Raw genomic sequence first — 21,732 nt, 5'->3', positions numbered from 1 at the left:
CCCTCTTATTCTATTGCTCTGTCTCCCTCTGCCCTACACAGTTGAAACTTGACTCAAAGATAGACCATAAATGGGAGAAGTATTTTATAACAAAAGATGAAATCGTGAAAATGCGTTCTTCATTATGTTACATGAGCATAATTACGTATCACCTAATTCGTCTCAGTGACGAATTAAAGTCTAGTTAGGTGATACGTAACGAAGTCTACGTATCACCTATTGATTTCGTCAAGATTGTTATTTATTATTATTATTCTTCCTCGAATTTGTTCGCAGGATATCTCAAGACTGAATGAAGCCATTGTTATGAATCTTTCAATGATGATAGATCTTAGTCTAACTTAGAACTGCGTGAATTTTCAAAGACTCAAAGTCATCGTGACGTCATCCAGGCGCCATTTTGTGAAAATCAACTAATGATCATATCTTCATAACGGATAGTAATTTTTCATTCATATTTATCATGATTAAGATTAATATCCATCTGGTCAATTTAAGGTCAATAAACGTGCGTAAATGCGCGCGTGCGCGCTCGTCCGCGCGTTTATGCGCGCGCAAAAATGAAAAATGCTCTAAATCATCCCAAATTTTTTTTGCATACGTTTCAGGCCATATGGAGCATTTGATAAAAAAATTACGCACACGCGCATGCGCGCGCGTTTTCGCGCGTACTGGCATTTTGCAACATAGAATCGCCGATTTTTTTCTGTCATCATATTCGGTACATTTTTCCAAGCATTTTGATAATTTGTTCACCTTTTATTAACGCAATGAGCGTCCGTCAAAGTTGACAGCACGCGCGGATTTGCGTTATCTTTATCCACAATACATGGGCAAAAACATGCCTATATAAAATTCATTGTAACTCTTAAGAATAGATAGAAACTCCAAATATTTTGTCATATTTGGATAGATTATGAGTCGGAGATATGATTTCATGTCTCATTTGATCCTCAATTAACTCATGACGTCATCATAATAGCCTCCAAACTTAAAATTTTAATTTGCATATTATGACGTCAGCATATTTTTGGAAAATTGATTGTATCTCTGTAAATATGGATAAATTTTCTTTTAAATTTTGATATGTTCTAGCTGAGACAATTTTCTACAAATGTAATGTTCACAATTTTTATTTTTGACAAAAGTATCATGGTGTATTTTTGCGATTAAAGGAGGCATGTCAATTTTTCGCATTTTGCGTGTATTCTCTATGGGACATGACTTTTTCTCAAAACTCGATTCTACACTCCTGTCTTTCGCGAGCAAAATCTCCGTTGTTTTAGCTTCGTTTTCGCTGAGCTTCGGATATGTTGTAGCTGAGACAATGAGCTATCATAAGTGTGTCCTTTATTTTTCGATTAGATGCCGGGATCATGCTCATATTTCACTTGCAAAGTAGGATTTCTGAATTCCATTTCCTGTTTACGTGTAATCGCTATGGGAGATGTTTTGGTATATCGGTAACGCACTTGACTTCCAACCTCGAGATCCCTGGTTCGAGTCCGGGTGTCTCCAACACTTTTTTTCTTCACTTTTTTTTCCTTTTGACCTTCACTGTACCATCTCCTTTGATTATTTAAACACGTAGATTCGCAAATAATGTCATAAATAACCCTTTTTACTTTATTATTACCCTATTTTCACTTAATCCATTACTTTTTGCGTGTAATCCCTATGGGAAATGACTTTTTCTCAAATCTGGAGTCTACATTCCTGTCTTTTGCGAGCAATATCGCCGTTATTTCGGCTTGGATTTTGTTGATTTTTGAGTATGTTGTAGCTGAGATTATATGCTATCTAAATCGACCCTCATTTTTTCAATAAGATGTCATGATCGCGCTCATGATCATGATCATGATCATCACAGTCATCATTATCATAATGATGCTAATCATTTATCAATTACATTTTCATTTCTTTGAATAAGATAAAATCGTCAAAAGGTGTTCTTCATGATGTAAATTAGAGTCAAATGTGTAACTGGTTACTGCACAGGGTCAAAGGTCATATATTGTTTCAATCTATCTTCCCTAGATCCATGATGATCAAGGAGACACAATTTAATCTTGACATATGAATAGATCATAATGGGAGAAGCATATGAATGGGAGAAGCATTTTACAAAATAATATATCGTGTAATGCATTATTCGTTATGTAAACCATTATCATACGTATCACCTAATTCGTCTAAGTGACGAATTAAAGTCTAGTTTATTTTTATTATTCTTCCTCGAATTTGTTCGCAAGATATCTCAAGAATGAATAAAGCCATTATCATGAAACTAGCCATGATGATAGATCTTAGTCTAACTTAGAACTGCATGACTTTTCAATGACTCAAGGTCATCGTGACGTCATCTAGGCGCCATTTTGTGAAAATCAACTTATGATCATATCTTCATAACAGAAAGGCAATTCTCATTTATAATTATCAGGATTAAGATCAGTATCCGTCCGGTCAATTTCAGGTCAATAAATGCACGCAAAAATGCGCGTACGCGTTTGTGCGCGCGTTAACGCGCGCGTAAAATTTTAAATTGCTCAAAATCGTCTTAAATTTTTTTTGCATACGTTTTAGGCCATTATAAGCATTTTATAAAAAATCGCGCAAAACGCGCGTTTTTGCGCGTTTTCGTTCGTCACGGCCGAACGAAAAATAATTACCCCTCAATTTATTTTGACAGGATATTCCTCATATTTTTCTGAACAATTTGATACCATGTTCATCTTTTTATTACTACTAATAACGGAATGAGCGTCCGTTGAAGATAAATATCCGTGCGTGCGAGCTCATGTATTACATAGCATATATGGGCAAAAACATGCCTATAAAAAGTACATCGGGATGAATAAGGACTGCCAATTTTGTTTCATATTTAGATACAGTATGAGTCGGAGATATGATTTCATATCTTATTAGGCCATTAAATACATCTTGACGTCATCATAATGGCCTTGAAAGTCAAAATACAAAATTGCATATTATGACGTCATTATATTTATGGAAAATTTAGTGTATTTCTCATAATATTGACTGATTTTCTTCCAAATTTCGGTATCTTGTAGTTGAGGCAATTGCCTTCAAGGTAAATACACACTACTTTTTATTTCATTGACGTCATCATAGTACAAAATTCAATTAAAGGCCACATTTCAGAATTTTCTTAATTTGCGTGTTATGCCTAAGGAAGATGAAGTTCGTTCAAATCATAAATCTTCATGACATTGATCTTTGAGCACTATCTAGCTTATTTGTACTCTATGTTCTCCCAAATTCTGATACGGTGTAGCTAATAAATTATCTACAATATTGACGTACATCATTTATCATTTCGATGACATCATCATAGTGAAAATTTCAATTAAAGGCGACATGTCAGAATTTTCTTAGTTAGCGTGTTAGGCGACTTTTTCTGAAATCCTGATTCTACAAATCTCTATCGAATACCTGCAGGGGGCGCTATACCACTCTTAATGATGGTCTTTATCGTATTTATGATCATTATCATTAGATCATCATCGGCACACTTTCATGATAACAAAATAGCACGTATCACCTAATTCGTCAAAGTGACGAATTAAAGTCTAGTTAATATTATAATTGTTATCATTATTATTATTACTATTATTATCATCATTATGACTTATTAAGTAAGCAAATATCATTCCCCAAAACCTGGGGGATGATTGTACATGCCATCCCCCTCATCCCCCCCCCCCCCCGTTGTCTACGCCCCTGGTACGTTATACAGCCCACCTGATAATTGTAATATAATTTTGTTAAGAAAATATCATAAGAGTCATTTGCACTTTCACAAGTATAGACTTCTGACCAATCAATGGATAATAAACTCTCTTTAAACATTGATATCGATGAATCATTAATAATGCGATTTTGTTACCATTCTTTACAATTCTTTCACTTGCAATTGAAAATACTGGAAAATGATCAGATATAAATGAGTCCTGTATATTTTTCTTCCTGTATCGTATTTGTAAATATGTTATCTATCAAGGTTGCTTTATTTTCAGTAATGCGAGTTGGCTTTGTTATTAAGGGAAGTAAATTAAAAGAAAGAATCATATCTAAAAAGTCATTTGTTTTATTATGGATACCATAGTTAACCCTAAAAAGGCCGGGCTATTTGAGGTCTTAGTACGGCCGGGGGGGGGCATTATGGCCCCCTTAAGATCTCGGCCGTGAAGCGGCCGATCTCCGCGGAAATGCGCACGCTTGTCAAGTGAAGTGTATAGAATAATATGATAATTTCAATTTTTTTTTAAATTCACTTATTTGTATATTTATGGTAATTTATGCAAATTAAATCATAAATCACATTTTTGCCCATAAATCAAATTTTATTCATATTTGAGCATTCTTTTTCACTTCATATCTTTATTAGACCTATTGGAATAAAATACGACAAAAAAATTCGAAAGAGCTAGCTTATTCCTTATGTTTTCTCTTGTTTTTTAACGTATGTACTTTATTGTTTTTGTTGTTTTATTTCATTTCTTACTACAATTCAACTATTTTGACTCCAAAAACAACCACCTAAACTTTAAACAAGACCCAATAACCAACTTTTAGGAAAAATGACATTTCCATATGTTTTGTACACAAATCACAAAAATGAGCGATTTTCGGGCTGACATGCAAAGCCAAAAGGTCACGTGACCTTGTAACTGTTGGTCCGATTTTCATTTTTTTGTTGAAAGATGCGCAAGACTCGAAAGAAAAAAGTCAGCGAACGGCGGGGCGCCATCCATATGCGTTCCCGAGCAATCGGAAAAATCGTGGAGGGGTGGGGGCATTATGCCCCCCCGGCCTTATTAGGGTTAAGCAAGTTTACGTTAAAGTCCCCTAAAATATATAAGTCTTTCTTCTCACTTTCCAGTATTTCAAGAACACTTTGTATTTTCTAATTAAAACAAGATATGTCGGAATCTGGTGGACGATAAACGCAACGAACAACTATAGGTTTAGCTTTCTTACTGATTTCAACAAGTATAGTTTCATAATTGCATTCAGAATAAGTAAATTCGGGTCGTAATTTGTAATTGAGATTATTTTTCAAATAAAGTGCAACTCCTCCACCAGATTTTGAGGGTCTACACTTAGAAACAAGAAAATATCCGTCTAGGTTATGCATATTAATATTTGTAGAAGAATTGAACCAAGTTTCAGTTATTGCAATGGCATCAAATTCAAACTGGAGAGATCACAGAACAATCTGTAATTCATCAAAAAAATTCTTTAGGCTTATAGCATTCAAATAGAGAAGTGACAGTTTAGAAATAAATTTACTAAATTTTAGACTAAATTCTTCACAAAATGTGTATTGACATGAATTTTTAAGTTCAAGATCTGAATCTAAAAGGCTATGCACATCATATTTATTCATACAAAATGGGTTTAATTTCAATCTTAATAACTTGTCAATATTAATTCTCCTATTTAAACGGAAAAAGTCATACATAGTCCAATAAAATTCATTATTATCATCTATATGGTTGAATGGAAAAATATTAGAAGTACATTGAGTGCATAACCATGACTGAGTTGGAAAGAAGGAAGAAGAGATACCACAATGAACACATACACTCATTCCCACATTAACAAATTAACTTTCAGTAAGTAGGTAATAAAACGTAAATACAGTAAAAATAACAAAGATAATTACAAAAAGATCTGTAATTAATCAAAGTGGCATAGGCATAAAATATGAAAAATATCATATTTGCATGTAGTCAGTTCAATGTTTTTCAGTTTTCACAAGTTTGCAAGTTTACTCACGGAATGTAATATCTTTCTTGTCGTCTTCCCATTGGTAGCTTTGGCCAATACAATTACCCTTCCATCTGATGACCATGCGGCATTCAGCCTATCATTCAGTTCCACCTCCTTTTCGCTTCCTTCAACAAAAGTCGATTTGCTGCTGTCAGGTCCTCCTCAACCCCCTTTCTTTTTCCTTTCAGCAGTTTGCGATTCCTGATCATGACATTGCGGGCGAGATAAGAGGTGAATTTTACTATAATGGGTCTTGGAGGGAGTGACTTGCTGTTTTTTCCTCTCGTAGGTTGATGCGGAAGACCTACTCTATGCGAATGATCGATATCCACAGATAGTTATATTTCTTAGTATATCACGAAATCTAAGTGGAGTAACTTGTGGTACAAGTGGTAGTTCTGGACTTTTCATAAACGTTTACGTTCTTAACAGTGATGATTATGAATATACATCATTCAGATAAAACAATCGAAAGTTGCAATGATATGTGAGTTATAATTTTAAAAAAATGGAAATAAAAGTCAATAAGAACAAATAATTTCCTCTTATTACAGATGGTGAAGTACGTCTTGTGGGAGGCACCTCGGATTCTGAAGGCCGTGTAGAGGTCAGATACAACGGAGGATGGGGAACTGTTTGTGATGATGGTTGGGATACACACGATGCCAGCGTGGTCTGTCGATCTCTCGGTTTTGCTGGTGCTCTTGAAGCTGTATCAAGGGCTGGATTCGGCCAAGGCACTGGAACCATCGTCCTTGATGGCGTCAATTGCTCTGGAAACGAATCGAGTCTCTTTGAGTGCTCAAATCTAGATCTTGGAGACAATTACTGTGGCCATTATGAAGATGCTGGAGTTCGTTGTCTAGTGTTTGGAGGTATGTTTAAGTGAGTTATTGTTAATAAAGTCATTTTGGTCGGTTCCGTAAAGTAGAACTTCGAATGTGATTTCTGTGTTCTATATGTCATGTTGAGTATCATGATAGTGATAATTCTTAGTTCATCGAGAAATCTGAGAGGAGCTACTTGTGGGGTCGATTTTATCAGAAAAAAAGATGTTCCCAATAAAAAAACTAATTTGGACATTGTTTTTTGCCCCTTATTTGAAGATATGTAAAAATATCAGTTTTTCGTATATTCTACAGGCTTTTTTAGGGTTTGTGAATTATGTGCTTACATTTTTCCCAGTTTCTCAGCAGATATTAATATTATCTCCACCAAATTAAAAAACATTTTTTGTAAAGCATACAACAATAGGTTTACAAAGTTATATTAATTTATTTTATTGTCTTCAATTATTAGTGACGTCATAAATTTGCATATATTTTGATATGCAATTGTTTGTTTAAAAACCTGTCAAAATCACTTGAAAGTTGTATTTTGTCTGCTATTATCATGAAATAAGTTTTCCAACCCCCTAATTTGGTATAAAATTATTCATTGATATGTTATCTGACGTTTCCCGCAAAAAGAAATCAGTATCAGTCAACTCGTATGCGCACCCACCCCCCCCCCCCCCGCGCATATTACGATTAATACATATAATGGGCCTTGGTGGGAGTGACTTGCTGTTTTTTCCTCTCGTAGGTTGATGCGGAAGACCTACTCTATGCGAATGATCGATGTCCACAGATAGTTATATTTCTTAGTATATCACGAAATCTAAGTGGAGTAACTTGTGGTACAAGTGGTAGTTCTGGACTTTTCATAAACGTGTACGTTCTTAACAGTGATGATTATAAATATACATCATTCAGATAAAACAATCGAAAGTTGCAATGATATGTGAGTTATAATTTTAAAAATAGGAAATGAAAGTCAATGAGAACAAATGATTTCCTCTTGTTACAGATGGTGAGGTACGTCTTGTGGGAGGCACCTCGGATTCTGAAGGCCGTGTAGAGATCAGCTACAACGGAGAGTGGGGAACTGTTTGTGATGATGGGTGGGATACAAACGATGCCAGCGTGGTCTGTCGATCTCTCGGTTTTGCTGGTTCTCTTGAAGCTGTATCATCGGCTGGATTCGGCCAAGGCACTGGAACCATCGTCCTTTATGGCGTCAGTTGCTCTGGAAACGAATCGAGTCTCTTTGAGTGCTCGCATCGAGGACTTGGAGACAATAACTGTGGCCATTATGAAGATGCTGGAGTTCGTTGTCTAGTGTTTGGAGGTATGTTTAAGTGAGTTATTGTTAATAAAGTCATTTGGTCGGTTCCGTAAAGTAGAACTTCGAATGTGATTTCTGTGTTCTATATGACATGTTGAGTATCATGATAGTGATAATTCTTAGTTCATCGAGAAATCTGAGTGGAGCAACTTGTAGGGTCCATTTTATCAGAAAAAAGATGTTCCCAATAAAAAAACTAATTTGGACATTGTTTTTTGCCCCTCATTTGGAGATATGTAAAAATATCAGTTTTTCGTGTATTCTACAGGCTTTCTTAGGGTTTGTGAATTATGTGCTTACATTTTTCCCAGTTTCTCAGCAGATATTAATATTATCTCCACCAAATTAAAAAAAAATGTTTGTAAAGCATACAACAATAGGTATACAAAGTTATATTAATTTATTTTATTGTCTTCAATTATTAGTGACGTCATAAATTTGCATATATTTTGATATGCAATTGTTTGTTTTAAAACCTGTCAAAATTTACTTGAAAGTTGTATTTTTTTTTTACGCGGACATGCAACCAAAGTTAATATTTTACGATGAACAGGGGAATGTGACTAAAAACGAAATTAGAGCAACTAACGGCTTAATGATTGACCATCATTGCGCTGATAAATATCGACCACTCTCTTGTACCAAGATCAATTTCTAAATTGCTGCTTTAAATCCTGTTCTAGTTCGATGATCCAAAATAAAACAATGGATCTATTTATTTTCATTTAAAAAGATATTGGTGGTCAAACGTTGACATTGATTTCCTTTCTTTCAAGAAACATACTGTGTACGTACTGATTTTATTTTGCTATATGAGAACATCCCCGATATCCCTGTGATTCCTTTTCAGTACGGCTCGTAGGAGTTCATTGTGAATCAGAAGGTAGAGTCGAGGTTTATCAGCACGGTTCATGGGGACCCGTATGTGATGACAACTTCACGGTAGCGGACGCAACCATTGTTTGCCAAATGCTCGGGTTACAAGTGGTGGAACTCTTAGACTGGGACGTCCCACCATCTGCAGTGTCCTCGATTAATGCTACGTTGAAGAATCCCTGGTGTAGCGGGAATGAGACAGATATCCGATATTGCATGCAAGAACCAAACGCAACTTGCAATAAATACGCAGCAGTCAAATGCAGCGGTGAGATATAATTCTTAATACAGGATTGCTCTTTTTTTACAAGGGGGAGTAGGGGGGGGGGGCTGGACGGGTTATGGGGACGAGATGATTTTTTATTTAATTTGAGCCAATGGCGTGCCATAATGTATGGTTACATTGAACACTTGGTACATGGTGTAGCTCTGTGAGACCATGTATTATGCCTAAGAACGCCATATAAACGGAATTTTGATCTATCATCGCAGAAGATCCTTTTCAAAATGATATGTTATATTAGTTTTACTGTAAATACTGCGAGCAGTGTACCTCCAAACGGAGTTGAAGTGAAATATGCATGAAAATTTATAGAAAGAGATAAGAACACCTGATGTGTCTCATGCAGGTGTACACAAGATACCATTATTGTTTTTAAATTACTAATCCTTGTATCATTACATTGTTGATGTTATATACCGTATGTTCTAATATAACGGCTCAGTAGCATTCCTGTTATAAAAGATATTTTGAAAAGGACGATTATTTGTTCTGAATATCCAGGTAATTTCTTTTGATACCTTCTCATTCCAACAGATCCCCTAATTCTTTGTGTCGGGTCGATTGGTGAGTATTTTGATGAAGACTGTCAATACATTTTGGGTCAATTTCAGTTCAACGGAATAATTGAGAATGACATGGCTTAGGTCAATATGATCAATCCGATATAAACAAAATTGTGGAAGAATATACGCAGCGATTCCTGAAATTCCCCCAAATCGATTAGAATTCTCAAAATTTACCACACTCTATCTTGTCTTCTCTTCGCTGATCTACACCGGTCATTTCCCTTACTAACTATGACAATGAAGCCTTTTTAAAGTAGATGTATCGGGTTCGAATGGATAAAACATTGGACTGTGGATCTTATGGTTTTTTTCGAATCCCGCCGCGGCACTAGTCTCCTTTGGAAAGATATTTCTCCAAATGTTTAACACCCGACCCAGGTGAGGTAAATGGGTACCCTACAGGAATTAATTCCCTGAAATGCTAGACCGCCTTAATGGATTTCTCTTTCTACGTGCCATATCCTGAGACGTTGTCGACCATGGAGTACCACAACTCTCTGTCCTTTATTCTATGAAGTAAGTCATTCTCCCCGAAATCAATTCCACTTTCAGAAATCCCACTCCTTAAGCTACTCATTCACAGAAAGCTCCTTCTACCACTACTCCTCCTCCCATCGATTCTTCCAGTCAGTGCAAGATTTTCCAAACCATTCTTCCGTATAACATGACTCCAGAAGCTCAGCTGTCGACCTCTAATAATATTCAGAAGCTTTGGTATCGTTCCTGGCATGGCAAATACCTCATTATTAGAAACTCTTTCTGTCCATGAAATTTTTAGCATCCTTCTCAGGATTCAAACTTTACAACTTTTCAGTCGCTTTCTTAGGTCAGTTGTCAGGATCCGAGCTTCACTTCCATACATCAGAACTGGATACATATATTAATTGAGTACGCGGAGTCTCGTTTTCATCGTCAGCTTCTTATTCTTTAAGATGTTTTCTAACATGGAGAAAGTTGATTTTGCAAGTGCAATCCTTCTCTTGATTTCTTGCTTGCATCTTGCATCGTCTGTAATTGTAGTCACTTTATTTGATTGATGTTGATCTTAAGAGAGCATGGTATTCTTCCCTTCTTTGAACTTACCATGCATCCCGTTTTCTTGTAATTTGATGATAATCCTCTCTTGTCACTTTCTCTGACAACAACATCCAAAATTCGCTGCAGGTCCTTAGCTGATTCTGCGATTAATATCTGCATACAGTATGTTTGTGATATTATGTCCTCCTAAATTGAATCACTTTCCTGTTCTAGGTGTTTAAGTATCAACTCACTGTAATAATTGAAGAGATCTGGAGACATGAAACATCCTTGCCGAACCCCCTCTTAATGTAGATGTAGTCACTTAATTATGTTTCCACTCTAACACGTGCTGTTTACTCCCGATACAGGTTTTGCAATAACTTTACATCCTTTGTGTCTAGTCCACTCTTGGTTAAGTCTTCAAATAACTGATTGTGTCTTACTTTACCAAATGCTTTTGTATAATCGATGAAACACAGGAAGACGTCTTTCTGCATTTCTACGGCCCTTTCTGCTAAAGATTGCAGAACAAAAACAGCATTTCTAGTTCCAGCATCCTTGACAGTTTGACAGATATGAGTTCTATACACGAACCCATTATTATTATTATCATTAATCATGAAAAAGAAGTAGGACGAAGTTTGTGATGATAAAGAAAGTCCAAGTTTGTAAAAGTGCACGAATATGAACAATATGATTAAAAACTGTATTAATTCAGACCAAAATAACCTTATACTTAAATATTGAATTAGTATTCGTCTGTTTATTTACTCAATATTGAATAAGTGTTTGTTTTTTTCTCTCTGGAACGGTTGTTATAATATCTGAAGACTTGCCTTTTAACCTTTCTTCTTTTCTTTGTTTTAGCGGACGGATACAGCGATGACTCTTCATTCCACCTGTCCAGTGACGTTGAACCAACAACGAGGGAACCGCTGCAGAAAATATATACTCAAACGATGACGACAGGTACGTCAACAACAGTGTCACGTAGACAGCCCTGCTAAAGCCGGGTTAATAATTGTAAAGTATGGGAACTTAAAGTTTAACAGAAATGAGTTATACACGAGCCCATTACTATTATTATCATTATTATTAATCATGAATAAGAAGTAAGTTAAAGTTTGCGATGTCTTAGAAAGTCCACGTTTGTAAAAGTGCAAGGATAGATCGATATGATAAAAACTGTAATATTCCAACCCAAAATAATATTGTACTTCAATATTGAATAAGTGTTCGTTTGTTTTTGTAATTGAATATTGAATAAGTGTTTGTTTGTTTTTGTACTTGAATATTGAATAAGTGTTTGTTTGTTTTTGTACTTAATATTGAATAACTGTTCGTTTTTTTTCTCTCGGGAATGGTTGTTACTGTAGTGACTTGACCTTAGGAGAACTTTGCATTAGTAGATATTATTGTCTTGTCTCTATTGTGTGGCTTGAAGTCTAGCCTGTTATTCCATTGTCACTTATTTCTTTTTAGACACCTGTTACATTACTAGAGTGCCACACATACTTTTTCTGGCAAGCACATTCCAGACCCTATGTATTGGGATGTGCAGCCACCTAATGTACTGGTAAAGCTTATACAGGCACATTACACTTGCTTGCCACACCTATTTCCATCACTTCTCCTGAGCTGTTCATATAGAGCACACGTATTCTAGAGAGTCTTGAGTCGATCTACAGCAAAGCTAATTCAGCTTCATCTTAATTTTTGTCCTATTTCTTCGCCTGTTTCTCTACTCGGTTCTGAGACCTTATTACTTTATAGAGATTATAAGTTTCTTCTTCCTTACTTAATTCGCAAAGAAGCGTCATTACTTTGTACATGGTCTTACATATTCTTTCTTCGGGTGCTGTGCAATATTTGAACTACTACCTGTGATATAATGAGCGCCTTGAGCAGTCTTTAAGAATGGATATATGCGCTTTATAAATTGACATCAGTATTATTATTAGTATTAGTATTAATATATGTTCCAAGTATCTGTACTCAACAGGTGTTTCTACGAGACAAGGTAGGAAAAAAATCATTTTCTATTTCTTTTATTTAGGTGATTAATTCCCTAAACTGGTGACCCCGACGTGATCCAGATTTTTGTTTCTTCTGTTGATCTAATCTACCTTAATTGTCATCGTCATTATCATGCCTGATACCGATAGCAATGTATCACCTAGTGAGGCTTCTGAGCCATCCCCCCCAAGTCTCATATGTTAGCTTAAAGCTTCCACCATTTTGAGCACATGATCATGATATTTGGTTTGCTCAAGTTGAGGCTCAGTTTCAAACAAGAGGAGTCTCGGTTGAGTCTACAAAGTTTGCTTATGTTGTCGCCTCGTTACAACCAGAGGTAGCTCTAGAGGTGTGCGATATTTTAATTGCCCCTCCCCAAACAGAGTCGTACAAGATACTTAAAGCAGCACTGGTTAAGCGAACTTCTGTCTCTGAGCAAAAGCGACTAAACAAATTGCTGACGAGTGAAGAGTTAGGGGATAGGTCGCCCTCCCAACTCCTTAGGAGAATGCAACAATTATTAGGCTCTAATACTTTGGAGACTAGTATACTGAAGCAATTTTTTGCAACGCCTGTCAATCAATGTGCAGTTGATTCTAGCTTCGACAAGCGATGATGTTAGCCTGGTTGAGCTGGCGGCATTAGCAGACAAAATTGTTAAAGTTGCTGGTCCGCCTACTGTTTCCCAAGTCTTACCTAGAGAGGTGATAGCGCAGACTTACGCTTGCGCCACTCCCAATGACTCTGGAGAAGTACATCGACTTTCTACCCAGGTAGCTCAACTGGCTGCTCAGGTGCAAGCCTTGACTTGTTCTCTACAGGAGGACCGCATAAGTCGCAGTCGACAGCGAGGCCCGAAGAATACTGGCCATCGCCAATCAGCTTCCCGTAGCCCGAGTCGGCATCAGCAACATGCTGGGGCTGAATGTTGGTACCACTGGAAGCAGGGCAAACAAGCCCAGAAGTGCATAAGTCCTTGCTCATACTCGGCAGGACGGAGCCGCCCTGGATATGTCCAGGGAAACGGGCCCGCCAAGGAATAGCGGCGACTTATGCACTTTGCACCATTCAACCCAGTCGCCTTTTCTTTGTTCACGATAAACAATTAGGCACACGTTTCCTTGTTGTTACTGGGGCTGAAGTTAGTATTTTCCCTCAATCCATGATAGGAAAATCGGCGATGGTAAGTGCAACAAATTTTCAACTTCAAGCTGTTAACAAGTCACCCATTAAAGGTACTATGCCCCTTTTGCAGCCGACCTCAAATTCTGTAGAACTTTGCAGGAATTAGAATATGTCATGTATGTCCTATCTGTGAAATTTAAACGTAAGCAGTGTCCTCATATTCAAATTATGCAAGGAAATCCGTTTACTTGCTAGACTTCACTGTCAGACACTATTGAGTGACTGACTGGCTTTTTCTTCTTTGGTAATAACATACATGGAAAGAATTGTAAAGGGTACATGAGCATTTGTCTACATCAATAACCCACTTCTTGTGATGGCCAAAATTAAACTGATTGAATCTTTGCGCAGCATAAAACGTATGACCATGCGGTACAATTCGTCGCTGTTTTCACGAAGTGACGGTAGTGAACAAAAATTGCATTCACTTTGCGTGACGATTTTCCTCACTACCGTCACTTCGTGAAAATAAGGAAGAATTGTCTGAAAATCAAGACTATTACTTTTGGGCTCTATAGCCCTAAAGTCGATTTGACAACTAATAGTCGTTATTTTCCCACTTGAAGACATTTTTCAAGCCCCACTTTTTTTAGGGAAGTTCTAAATTAGTATTATCTTTCAAATGCAGTTGGAATTTAACTTTTTCATTTTTTTGGCTTGCAAATGGGACAAAGTACCTCTAAGACTTTTTGGCCAAAGATCTTTCACTCTTGATCTTGGGTTGCGGCGAGTCGGTTGAGTCGGTACATACACAGCCATCATTAGCCCGGTGTATGTCAAGCAAGATACTTCGGACCGTTTCCACTCCCTTCTTCGCGAGTATCCTGACATCACCCGGCCAGTATACAAGCACTCAGAAGTCAAGCATACAACCACCCACCATATCCAAACTCTACCTGCTTCAGCCCGCCCTCGTCGGCTTGCTCCGGATCGGCAGCAGATTGCCAAGGCAGAGTTTGAACGCATGCTTGAACTCGGCATTATCAGACAATCTGATAGCAACTGGTCAAGTCCCTTGCACATGGTTCCGAAGAAGACACCAGGAGACTGGCGACCTTGTGGAGATTATCGCATGCTTAATGCTCGTACTATTCCTGATAGATACCATATTCCTCATTTGCAGGATTTTTCTGCGTCACTTAGTGGCAAGACAATCTTTTCAAAGATTGATCTCATCAGGGCATATGATCAGATCCCAGTCGAGCCTAGCGATATCCCCAAGACAGCTATAACCACTCCATTTGGATTATTTGAGTTTGTAAGGATGCCGTTTGGCCTCCGCAATGCAGCTAAGACCTTCCAAAGATTGATGGATAATGTCACTCGCGGTTTTCCTTTCGTATATGTTTATCTAGACGATATTCTGGTAGCTAGTACTACCAAATACGAACACGAGACACATCTCCGCCTACCCTTTGACCGCCTGCAAGAGTATGGAATCATTCTCAACCCCGCCAAGTGTCAGTTCGGATCACCTTTACTGCCCCCCCCCCCCACTCAGTGTTATTTAGGGTACGCATATGCTTGTTCCCTCTTTTTGAAAGCACCCCCTATCTGAGGACTGCCAACATTTCCGAACCCCCCTTTCGCGGGGTTTTCGCGGGGTTTTGCTGCCTTAGAGACCCTCCTAAATCAAGAAAAATGCTCAATGTACCCCCCTAAATTCGGAATAATTTCTCAGGAGTCCAAAGAGATGAGAGAAGAAAAAATTATCATCCCCTTTTTAAAGAAATCTCCGGGTGAAAAGTCAAATACACCCCTTTTTTTTACAATTCTCGGGCCGGACTTTGTGGCACAAAAAGTACCCCTTTACCGGACATTTTGGTAACACACATGCGGTTATTCCGACCCCGGAGTGGGGGGGGGGGGGGGCGGGCTTTACTGTCTTTTCTATGGCATAAAGTTGACTCGGAAGATCAAAAGTGAAAGCTCACATGGTCATGAAAGTTAAAAATCCCAGAAAATTTCTTATGAGTGTGATAACTTTTTGAAATTCATCAGATGTCACCTAAACTATTGTCAATATATATTATACAAGCATAAAGGCAGAGGCATATTAGAGACGCAGTCGCATACACTTTCGTCATGTTATATTGTAAAACAGTATCTGAGGAACTAACACTTCAACAATCTCTGCTTCTAGTTGGTTCCTCTTTTCTCGTGCTTTTTCTATTATATTTGTCGCTTCATTGCATATTTTTGTAATAAAATTATTCATTGTATGATGTTTTGCATGAGAAGTAAAAAAAAATCATTTCATTTCATTATAGTTTTCGCAAATAAAATTGTTATACTTTGTGGAACACGCAAATCAAGATTTACCATGGCCAAATAATATATGATAGGCCTATAATCGACTGAATTTTTTCTTCTCCTGGACACGCTTTTGATATGTGCATCTCATGCTTATTAATATTTGTGATCGATTGCCCACTATACAGCTACAACCCTGTCACCAATCAAAGGAGCTTTAGATAAAATATTGAATGTAAGTACATACATAATGTAAGTTGCGGATAAATCTACTGTGAGAAAAATGACTGGGCCTAATGCGTTTTCGAATCAGGGAATGTAATTTTATAATTTATATTTTAAAACTTCGACCAATCAACAACCACAAGGTACGCTATGTAAACACTATTAGATCTCTTTTTAACCACATCGGACTATCTGATTGCTATTATACCATTTACGATAGTCTACAATTTATGTCCTGGCTATACCCTGAATAAATGGTTTTCATTGACAAAAAATTACTCTTAAGGTTATCTTTCCCCAAAAAATTATTTCCTTTAAACTGACGAATTAAATATAAACATTATGTACATTCATTTCCTCTTTTTGTTTAAACACACTGCTCCTCGTTGTCATCGTTGACCATGATCAATGTACTTTAAATGCTGTAAATCTGTAGATGTCAACCTTTCGATATTTTTTATCTCCAGGATACTATCACGGAAGACAATTTAAATACCGTCTCAGATGAACTGGCGAACGTGACTGAGGATTCGAACAAATTTGATGTGGAAGATCTCCAGTCTGTCACAGACAAACTAAGTTCAATTGTTGAATTTGCGTCAAACCAAAACCTGACGGAAAAAGCCATCGCACAGGTAAACATACCTTTTAACAGTGAGTATCCATCAATTAAAACAAAGAACGGACAGCAAACGAACATAAATAGGAATGTAATTAGGCAGGAGTGCCTGCTTTGAGACGATACATGTCGTATTAAGTTTTGTTTAGCGGTTAACGATGCGGGAGGGGGTGGGGGACTAAGCCAGGTTTGTTCTATTTCCTGCCACGTTTGACTGGGCACCAGGGTCTTTAAAAAGTGTCTCCTTGTACCAAGTTTGGGATGACGGAATGAATGCGGGTCAAGCCTTATGCATGTCTTAAATCCTATCAAAATTTAAATTCAGCTTCGTGTTTCAGCGTTTAAGTGTCTAAACTGTTACACCTTACGTACGCTTTCAAAGGACATGGTTTCAAACCGGAGGATAACCATAGATTATTCGTAAATGGCCTAGACATACTAATTTCTTATGTCCTGATATTGACAATCTCTTTGCTCAATCGTTTATTGCTCAATTTATCATGCATAATGTATTTGTCTCGAACAGCACATAAATCACAAAAGTTTCCTTACCTCAAAGATGTTAGTAAATGCAAAGTAGAAAACATAATGTTGATAACAACCAGAGAAATTGGCTGTGGACTTTGACTAAAAAGGTAACATCCCAAATATACTTTGTCCATTTTGAATGACTTTGTAAAATGGCTCACTTCAAACAAGGGTTGCGAATAAAGCTCAGTTGCGTCATCATAACAAATAAAATATCATGAACTTTGCTCATAATAAGTCATTATTAGAGATTGATTTGACATTACACACAACCTATTCATATTCACTAAACAAATGTCAATAAGGTCTGCAATTGTTATCAAATTGAAATAGATGCATAATAATAATATTAATAATAATAGTGGCTACTTGTATAGCGCACAGGTCTACCTTTCGGTGCTCATGGCTTTTGACCCTATTTTGTTGCTTACGCCCAAACTTGGTACGAAAAGATTTTGCTAATACTTTTAGACAAGGCCGTTGCTCAGTCATCCGTGGTAGCATGGTTATGAATATAATAAATGTTAAAAAATGAGAGTGTCATTTTAATCGATGTCTACAAAATATCATTAATAAAGGTGTCTGTGAGTGTGATAGGAGCGGTGGATAATATCTTGAACATCCCAGAGAGTACCTTCGAGACAGCGAGCTCCCAGCAGGTCTCAAAGACAAATAACATATTGACTACAATCTCGATACTTACTGAAAATATTCAAAAGGCATCCACCAAGAACTTCACCTACAGGTTTGTATGAACCATAGTGCCATTATTAGTTCTAAAAGTCATGGGCACAATACATTCGAATCATTTAGGTGCCCCATCTCAAATACCAATAAATTGGGGACATACGTAACGTTTTACTCGGTCTTAAGATATCGCCAAGAGTATCAAAAATCTTACTAAATTTTGATGACACTGATGATTCCAAAGGCAATTTAAAATTATAAGCGGTGAAAACGGGTGCTTGTGTCTTGTTCGTGCACTAGAAGGGTAATGCTATTGGCGTTTTGGGGGAAAGTCCGTATATCCTGACATCTTTAATACAACAATGGCCCTTTTTTTAAGGGTCAGGTGAAATTCTTTTTTTTTTCCAAAGACTATTAACAAATTGAGATCTTGACTTACGTGCGGAGGATCCGCTTTATACGAATTGTAACAATATTCTATTATTGTTTTTTAGACAAAAGTATCTACATGAACATCATTTTAAACTTTATTTCTGTGTAGTGGATCAAATATTGTACTGGCAGCTGTCAAAGTAGACAGGAAAAAATTTCCCCTCACGACGGCGATAGGAGGAGCCATGGATGATGTCATAGACTTTTCAGCCAATGAAGGATCTCCGTCTAATGCGGCAGGTGTAACGTCAGTATCTCTGCCGGAAGCAATTCTCCCTTCAGAATCTAGTAGGTTCCCCTCATCCAAAAGTATTGACTTTTATGTATAAAATACAGTAATGATAAATTGCAATTGTAAAGTAAATTCGGACCAATGCAAACATGCAAAATAATTTATGATAAGAACCAATGCAGCAAAGGGAATGCAAGGTAATGCAGGTACCGATCAAACTAAATTTCGATCCCAAAGTGTGAAAATTATATTTATATGATAATCACGAGTGACAAGTCGGTCTAAGACAAACGGCCCCATATTAACTTGCATCATGTATCATGAAATAACATGATTTTTGTTAATCATTCCAGGTACTAACCAGGTAATATCCGTCAGCGTCTTTCTTCTAAACTCGCCCAAGCTGTTCCAGGGTAACAGACCGTCCTCATCCAGTACTCCATCGTCTGGAGACAAGCAGAATCAGCAACCGAAGACGGAGTCGGTTGTCGCTTCTCCTATCTTAACTGTGACCATTGAGGGAACTGATATCAAAGACCTCCCTGATAATGAATCAATTGTCTTTGTGTTTCCTGTGAACCAGGTAGGCCTATGGTGTCACGACATACATTCCTGAAGAAAGTAATAGAGAGGATGCACACAAATAATCATATAATATACGTTTCTAATTTTGAGATACAGAAGGTTAAAGGATGGAATCTACAAACACTATTAACCCATTGTTTACTGGAACCTGGTGGTCCCTGTGTTAAGTCTATGGGAATTAGAGAATTCAGTAGTCAACAGGTTAAGAGAAGACAGATTGATGCACTTCCGAGGTCAAAATATTCAATCTCCATGCCAATATTTTATATGTTACTCTCATTGCAAACTGAATAAATGAAATATTAAGATAAGTACCAACAAAAGCATAATCATTCCTAGAAAATTCTTTGCAAAAATTAATCCTTTTTTTGGTTAAATATCAACCTTTAACTCAGACATTGATTAGAGAAGAAAATGATGCTGAGGTGTCTGAACGTTGTGTGTATTGGGACATCGACTTGGGAGAATGGTCGGACGAAGGGTGTAGAACCGAGAAAACGGCTCTTGAAGGTATGGTGTCTTGCCGGTGCTCTCATCTCACGAGTTTCGCCGTTCTACTGGTATGCCAACGCTGAATCAATAATTCTAATTCCAAATAGCATGGTAAAAGTTTCATAAATCAGCAGCATTCTCTTGAATATATCCTAATCTATTTCAACATATTTATTACATGTATATATATATATATATATATATATATACAAATATAGTTTTAAAAAACACCCATGCATTAGAGTTATTCATTTTAACATGGCCAGTGGAAAATGTGGCAATGAATTTAACGGTTCGGGTGAACCATCGAATGGAGAAGATGAAAAGCGATATATTGCGAAAAGATTATCGAATAGTTTCATCCTCTCGTTTTAATGGTCTACCAGTTACACTTTATACATACCTTTTCGACGTTTATTTGGGGAAAAAACACTCTGGGCCGGTAGAATTGTGTCCGTTTCTAGATTACACTAATACAATATGTATTTTGTTATGTTTATTCTTCATAGGATATCAAAGGAAGCATCATATCTAAAGCTCTTGATGTAATCAGTCGCATCGGTTGTATAGCTTCGATTGTTTGTCTCGTCATAACCCTCTGCATTCTGCTAGGTTTTAGGTGAGATTTCAAAACTCCCTACCCTCATCAAACAGTACAATGCATGTTTTGAACATGGGGGCTATCAGAGGAACAGAAATATAATATAAAGAGATATCTAAAGATCACAGACAGAGAATAATTGCTACCATGTTACAGAACATTCGACGCCCTATTAATCTGAAAAGAGTCGTTGTATTTTGATGCTTCTAAATAACTGACAAAATTTCCAGAAGATGTCGTATTCGATTTTTCTGTAAAAATTAGAAACATGATATTCCAAAGAAGCCACAGTTGATACATGTTGTAACGTTGAGACAAAGATCTTCTTAATAAATAGTTGGGGGAAAATACAATTTCTCAAGGAATTAATAATTTATATCTACAAAGTGTGAAAGAGTAGCAAAGTACACATGAAATCTGCAAAAGCAAGTATTATTAAAAAATAAACTATATTAACACTTTCAAGAGGTTGCATCTTGTCAGAAATATTCTTTATCATCATTGGTATCATCTTTACTTCACAGGAAACTGCGCAGGAAACAGCCACAGCAGATCCTTATCAATCTCAGTTTCGCGCTGCTAGCTCTGTACGTCACTTTCGTCATCGGTATTGACCGACCAACCTCGAGGATCAGCTGTACTTTGGTTGCTATCCTATTGCATTACTTCTGCCTTGCATCGATTGCTTGGATGGGTGTAGAATCCTTCAACATGTACATGATGTTTGTTAGGGTTCTGAATTCATACATACCGAAGTTTCTACTAAAATGCTCTGTGATTGGTTGGGGTAAGTTGCTGGATTTAAAAGTAAAACAATTGTCATAAACTTTAATATAAAATTATTTCGTGAACATATCGCATATCGATTATTATTTATAAATTTCAGAGGAAAGGTCTCTAAAAGTGAACTCTCGGTTTCTCATTTCCAATGATCAACGTAACTGTTGTGCTATTAAACTATTTTGTTGACAACCATCCATGTTCCTTCATCTTTACTTTCTCAATAGTAACTTTTTACTTGAATATTTACACGAATTGATGTTACAAATGGTTGACACCGTGAAATTCTTGTCATTCCTCACGAGGCAGCAACATATGCCATTAGCTTACCTTATATAAACTCATATGTACGAAAAGGTTGGGGAACACCAGGATATTCCTATATTTTCT

The 21,732-nt window shown here is 37.0% G+C and overlaps 1 protein-coding gene across 1 annotated transcript in view; it reads left to right on the top strand.

The window, feature by feature from the left end:
- LOC105439819 (deleted in malignant brain tumors 1 protein-like) overlaps positions 1-21,732 on the top strand; it is a 93,848-nt gene that overhangs the window by 67,557 nt on the left and 4,559 nt on the right. Inside the window, 13 exon segments of the mRNA XM_030988269.1 lie at positions 6,351-6,671; positions 7,645-7,965; positions 8,813-9,106; positions 9,656-9,685; positions 11,575-11,676; positions 16,350-16,396; positions 16,854-17,021; positions 18,112-18,278; positions 18,762-18,940; positions 19,238-19,467; positions 19,865-20,029; positions 20,471-20,580; positions 21,087-21,349. Of these exon segments, the coding sequence (XP_030844129.1) occupies positions 6,351-6,671; positions 7,645-7,965; positions 8,813-9,106; positions 9,656-9,685; positions 11,575-11,676; positions 16,350-16,396; positions 16,854-17,021; positions 18,112-18,278; positions 18,762-18,940; positions 19,238-19,467; positions 19,865-20,029; positions 20,471-20,580; positions 21,087-21,349 (2,397 nt within the window).

The sequence above is a fragment of the Strongylocentrotus purpuratus genome, unplaced genomic scaffold (assembly GCF_000002235.5).
Source record: "Strongylocentrotus purpuratus isolate Spur 01 unplaced genomic scaffold, Spur_5.0 spur5_scaffold_17, whole genome shotgun sequence".
In the NCBI taxonomy this organism is placed as follows: domain Eukaryota; kingdom Metazoa; phylum Echinodermata; class Echinoidea; order Camarodonta; family Strongylocentrotidae; genus Strongylocentrotus; species Strongylocentrotus purpuratus.
The sequence above is the reverse complement of the archived record's forward strand: the minus strand, read 5'-3'. Positions and strand labels throughout refer to the sequence as shown.